The 6,464-nt window shown below is 37.0% G+C and overlaps 1 protein-coding gene across 1 annotated transcript in view; it reads left to right on the forward strand.

Moving 5' to 3' along the window:
- Positions 1-2,533: 2,533 nt before the first annotated feature.
- The window catches only part of LOC107103513, a 12,959-nt gene continuing 9,028 nt past the window's right edge, over positions 2,534-6,464 (forward strand). Inside the window, exons 1-3 of the mRNA XM_015403244.1 lie at positions 2,534-2,969; positions 3,039-3,132; positions 6,000-6,087. Of these exons, the coding sequence (XP_015258730.1) occupies positions 2,891-2,969; positions 3,039-3,132; positions 6,000-6,087 (261 nt within the window). The 5' untranslated portion in view covers positions 2,534-2,890. The remainder of the gene's footprint in view (positions 2,970-3,038; positions 3,133-5,999; positions 6,088-6,464) is intronic.

Consider the following 6,464-nt stretch of genomic DNA (forward strand, 5'->3'; position numbering starts at 1 on the left):
AGCATCTAAAGGAGCAATATTAGAATGTTTTATAAAAATTGAAAGCATTTCCACAGCAATTAAAAAAAGAAACGGGGAGTACTTGTTTCACTATTCCGCGTTCTATAGTAAAACGAGGCGAGGTACCGCCTGGTAAGGAGACAGAGCTGTTTTGTGTCCTTATAAAGAGATTCATTAATATGTTGAAAATTATGGACCAAAGCCTAAAAATTTTAAGCAGTTAAAGATAAACGGATGTTCAATGGAATCAAAAGCTTTATAGAAGTCGAGAAACAAAATAAAGCCATCATCTTTTATCAAATGGTTATAATCTAGGAGATCAAGTACTAAGCGAATATTATTGTGAATGGATCTTTTCTGGATAAACCAGATTGGGATTCACTAATAATTTTATGCAAATTTGATTTTAGCCTGTTGGCATAAATTAGGGTAAGAATTTTGTAGTCAGTGTTTGCATAAGGAGGACTCTTGGAATCCGACCAGACCTCGGCGCCGCGCTATGACCTAATCGGCCTTCGAATCCGGCCTTCTAAGGACGCGTCCAATAAAACACCAGCAATGTTGGATACTGCACAGTGTAATATTTTCTCAATGGAGACGAATGTTCGTGTATTCATGTAAACTGTGCAATTGTTGAATAAAAAATAAAAAATAAAAAAAGGACGCGTCCAAGGATTTCTAACAGAGCATGCAGTCTGTCCCTCTGCTTGGTTTTCAGTGTCACAGCTGAAGGTGAACTCAAACGTTTAAGAAAAAGTTACATTCTGGTTGAAAAAGCTTGCCTTATTTTTTAATTGGGTCCTAACAAAGTAGAAAAGATACCAACCCAATTTATTTTACTACCTGAAAAATAAATAAATAAATTAAATATTCTATATCTATACATGTCTATAACACCTTTGAATTAGGAAGCCTTTAGCATATTTTGACAATGCGCTTCCATTGGTTGATTAGCTGTCAGTAGGTGTGGCTGGAGCTGAAACATCCTAAGCTGATTACTGTTGGATTTAATCAGCATTAATCCATGATGCAGAAATGGGTTATAATCTTTCTAATCAACTGTGGCATGAAAATACCTTGATGAACATAAATCAGGAGATACAATTAAGCATAAGAGTAAAATTTCCATGTAAGCTTAAGTGGTTCAGTTCTGGAAAGTCAGATTGACATATAACTAAAAAAACCTAACAGTCCCAAATACAATTCACAGAACAAAAAGTATATTGAACTGTTAATACATGTGGCCTTTTTAACAGAAAACAAAAAAAATATATATTTTCAAATCAAACTTAATTAGATTTGATTGGATTTTTCTTTTTAACTTAATAGTCTGAGTTAAAAAAAATCCCTCAAATAATTTCAGTTCAGCTATTTTATTAAGTTTTAGTGTGACCCAAAGATGTGAAAACGTTTATTTTTCGTAGATGAGGCGTAAAATGAGTCTAGTTTCAATATATTAGATGGTTCCAAAAGTGTGCAATGAGCCCCTCACTCAGCCACCATGACAGGATCAGGATGGAAACCCAAACAAAGAGGCAGTCTTGGTTCTCAACAGCATGGATGAGCGGCCATTTCAGCTCCAAGATGCAAACACTGCTACAAAATAACATTCACGTAAAGGTGGGAAAAACATACTTATATATTAAAATTACCTTTTATTTTGAAAGCTATGAAAACAATTATTTCTCTTTTATTTTGAAACTAAATTTGAGAAGTATTTTAGAAAAATAATGGTAAATAAGTTTTCCCTTTTCATAGAATAAGATAAGTTTATTGATCTAACAGTGGAAAAATTAACATCAGCTCCATAGGCAAAAGAAGGAAAAAGAAACCGCTAAAACCACTATTATTACCATTTGCCTTTATCATTGCAAACATTTATTTTTGGTTTATAAAGGTAAAATATGCTTTTCTCAGCTCTGTATTTGAATTTATATTTGATACTAATTTGGGCAGAATTTTTGATATTTCCTAATTAACAGAAAGCCGTAAAAATATCTTTATTATTAAGATGACTACATCATTTTAACATTTATTAGGAACATAACACATCATATATGAGCATTTTTGACTCCACCTTAACGGGGGATAGAGAATCAAACGATGGTAAAAACAATTGAATTCTTTTGGCCAAATTTTTCACACATAAATGTCGATTTCAAAAAATTACCCAGTCGTTCAATATTTTTATAAGTGAGATATTTTTATTAAAAGAAGTACTAACCCATTCTAAAAACCCTAGAGCCCAATCAATGATGCAATATATTGAGAATTTACTTTAAATACAAGAGTCCTTTTGTGTTTTGTTTTTCTTCTTTTCTTTTTAATTACTTTGTTCTACAATCTGATAGTTTTTTTTTCTAATTGTATATAGGTTCTCTGTATGCTTCTTAAGATAATTTACAATTTTGTATAATTGTTTTGATATGCCTTGTAATATTTTGATTCTTCAATAAAAAAAAAATAATAATAATAAAAAACAAATTGACTCCGCCTTTTCGGGTCACGTGAGTAGAGGGGTGTTCGGGTGGAGTTATCGAGCGCTCCTCCTCCAGCAGCTGCAGCAGCTAGCTAGCTTCTGCTCCTCTATCGGGTTTGTTTATGGTTCTGTTCGATTCGGTGTCGGTGTCAGTAGGTTCTGGAAATATCAGACACTGTTCTAGCTGAATATATGAGGACTGGCAGTTAGACAGGAGGCTCGGTTCTGTTAGCTGTGTAGTATTAGCCGGGGCAGCAAATCCTACGGTCTAATCAATCGAAGTTCTGCCGAACCGAACCGAACCCAGCCTGCTGGATGGACGAAGCGCTCCGGTGCTGAACGAACCGGACTACAGGATGAGCTAACTTGTTAAAAACGAGTCCGAACAGCAGAACGAGTCCCTGCCTTCCCATGATCACCATGGAGCCCAGCCTCCAACCGAACCTGGAGCCCAGCCTCCAGCCGAACCTCCAGGAGGGCTCCTACAAAAGTGAGTACGTGCTGAACTGTGACCCAGTTTTGCTGAACCGCTGATTTCCCTGTGACCTCTAACCTGCAGTGACGGAGGAGGACGTGAAGAGGCTGATCCAGTTCCGGGCCTCAAACGAGGTTCTGTTCACTGGGAAGAGGAACTCTGCTAAGATCGCCTGGAGGTGAGAAGCTGCCTCAGGGTTAGGCCATGTTGGACCGGCTGAAGCTCCCAGGCTGGTTGGTTCTGGTTGGGTCAGAGTTCTGAGGTGTGTTTGGGTTGAAGTAGTTGACCTGATCCAGTTTCATTTGGTCCAGTCTGAGGAAACATCTCAGCTGGCTTTGGTTCTGTGTTCCAGTTTAAGGTTTGGAAGGTTCTGGTCTTTGGTTCGGGTCAGACAGGTTTAGTGTTCTGAGTTTCATGGACACTGAATTAATGACTGACCTGGACTCATCTGGACTTTATTGAACCAGATCAGCTGGTTCTGCTGTTTTTAACCTGAAGAACTGCAAACAGACATCTGATGTTTGAGTATTAGGGCCAGCCTAGAGATTTATTTTATTTTCTATCTTGAGAATAAAGTTGTAACATTACAAGAAAAAAGCAATATTGCAAGAATAAAGTCGTAACTTAACGAGAATAAAGTCGTAATGTTACAAGAATAAAGTCGTAATGTTACAAGAATAAAGTCGTAGCATTGCAAGAATAAAGTTTTAACATTACGAGAGTAACGTTGTAAAATTACGAGATTGAAGTCATCATACAACAACATGTTTCAGAAATAAAGCTTGGAGCTCTGACCAGCATATAACGGCTGACCAGCTCCACCAACCAGCAACCTGAGTTCACTTTGACCTGCTGCCCAATTAGATGCTGGTGCTAAAACATTTCCTCATTTGTCAAACCAGAGCCAAAGCATAACTTCACATGATGCTCCACATTCCTCATTTTAGGGAAGAAAGTGCTACTTGAAGGAGTTCTAATTAAATACAACTTGTTTGTCGTAATTTTAAGACATTGTTCTTATAATTTTGTGACTATTCCCGTTGTGGCTTCTTTCTCGTAATGTTACGACTTTATTCTCGTAATCTTACAACTTTATTCTCGAAATGTTACGACTTTATTCTCGTAATCTTAAAACTTTATTCTCATAATCTTACAACTTTATTCTCGTAATGTTACGACTTTATTCTTGTGATTTTACGACTTTATTCACGTAATTTTGTGAATATTCTCGTTGGGACTTTATTCTCGTAATTCTATGACTTTATTCTCGAAATAGAAGAGAGAGAAAAATCTCTAACGATGCCCTAATACTCCGTCGCTCTTTTTGAACCCGGAGGAGCAGGAAGTAAAGCTTCCTGGAAGTCCAGGAAGCTCCTTCATCTCCATTAACATTGCTTCTCACTTCCTGCTGTCTTCCCTTCCTGTGACCCAGATTGTCCGACACAAAGTGATGACAGCGATGTGTTATCATCGGTGCCGATGTTGGTCCATTTTAAACGTATATCTGTTCTGGATTCATGAATGAAACCGGGCCGATATTAACAACAATGTGTGATTTAGGAAAAAGCATTTTGTTTTTTTGTTGATCATCGGTCGGTTTTGATGCTGAAGCAGGATTATGAAGGCTTGACTCCTGCATGTCTGCATCTATACATAATGATATAAAATAATTTAATGTGTTTGTCTTTAATTGGAAGCAAAAATGTAGTAAATTTGCAACAGCAGCCACAACAGTAAACGTATACATAAAAGTCACACAGTAATAACACTGTAATACGCAGATTTTATCTGGAGGAAATAAGAACACGTCACATTTTTGACCTTCTAACAGCAAATAACATTTACCTTGGTGCAGATGCAATAGAATAGAAAAGAAAAAAAAAGGAAAACCTAAAAAAAAGGAAAAAAAAAAAAAGAAAAAGGAAAAAAACAAAAAAAAAAAAACGGAACGGAAAAGGCCTTAAAAAAAAAAAAAACGGGCAACAGGAGAATAAATAAACAGTATACAGCTATGGACATTTTTACAGTAAAGCAGGGATTTGCAAACCAGGTATAATGATGTACAGAGAGCTCAGTAAGAAAACTGACATTTACCTCAGTATCTTATATTTATAAAGATAATTGAAATGAACAATTCAAAATAACTGGTCTTTACTAAAAAATCCTTCTTGAAGGCTGTTTTTATCTCTTTAGGACTTAGCATTAGCAAAATGGCCTCAATTTAGTTATTTTACATCAGATCATCTCAAAACATTGGATTTAGACAGAATAATTAAATAAGCAAGTGGGTGTTTTTATCTTAGCACCACTTTCTTTTTATTAAAAGAATAGCTAATTATTTTTTTTACTGGTTTCACTTTTTTAGAGGCTCTTGTGTGAGTTAAAAATATGTCCGTCAGAGACCAGTCCTGCTAGAAACAAGTGTTATCCGAAGGTTCCTTCGGTTGCACCGAATCAGTAAAATTACATCAGATTCAATCCAGAATTTTAGGTTTATTCATGGGCATTCCAAAAAAAAGGAAATAAAAAAAACAATCCACTGGACTTTTTATCCAAGTTTGAAGATGTTTTGCTTCCCATCCAGGAAGCTTTCTCAATTCAAAATGTCAGGAATAGTGATGAGTTCGAGGTTTTATACAGCAGCCCAACAAAGCCTTGTTTTTGTTTTGAAAATATGCAAAATGAAACAGACGAAACAGGCTCCACCCCTTTGGGAGGGAAGTCGTTTGGCTTCGTTTATTAGCCTGCAATGCCGTTTCCTTTTTTTGAAATGACTATGATCTGGATGGCTGAGACTCTTCAACAGTTTATTCATAGGATTGTGGTCGTCGATGAAACTGGAAACCTTGAGTAATGATGGATATAAACTGATTACATATGAGTAAAAAACACGGAATCCAGAGTTCTTATTTTAAATCCTCCTGTTGAACATTTGCTCATTGGCTGCCTGGTCGCCTCCATCTGATGCTGCTTCCTGTTTCTATCCTCCCTCACATGCCGAGGCCCTAAACTCCACAATCTGGTGTCGTTTCTGTCGTTCCTCAGCACCATCCTGAAGGGTCTGGGTCTGGAAGGGAAGCTGACGGCCGACCAGATAGCCAAAAAATGGGACAACCTGCGGACCAAATACAAGGTGGGTGGAAACAGAATGATGGCGCCCAGAAGTTCAAAACCTTTCAAATTCCTGGACATTAAAAGTCGGGGATTCCCACTGAGTCAGTGAAGGTTTTCCCACAACATTGTGTCTCCAACCAGAGAGGTTTTACCTCCTTTGTCATCTAGTCCAAGGAATAAACAACAAACTCAGACTTTTAGTACAAAGAGAAGAAAAACTTAAAGGTGAAGTTGAATGGTGACAAACTGGTGTCTGAGCAGTCACCGTTTTAAATCGACTAAAGACCAGAACACAACAAATCCGATCAAAATCTATTAACTCTGACTGTGGTGGGGCCTACTAAACATTAGCCAATCCACTTTGCCTAATGTCGAGAGTGGATTGGCTACTTGTTT

This window comes from Cyprinodon variegatus, unplaced genomic scaffold (genome assembly GCF_000732505.1).
Source record: "Cyprinodon variegatus isolate N-32 unplaced genomic scaffold, C_variegatus-1.0 Scaffold1470, whole genome shotgun sequence".
In the NCBI taxonomy this organism is placed as follows: domain Eukaryota; kingdom Metazoa; phylum Chordata; class Actinopteri; order Cyprinodontiformes; family Cyprinodontidae; genus Cyprinodon; species Cyprinodon variegatus.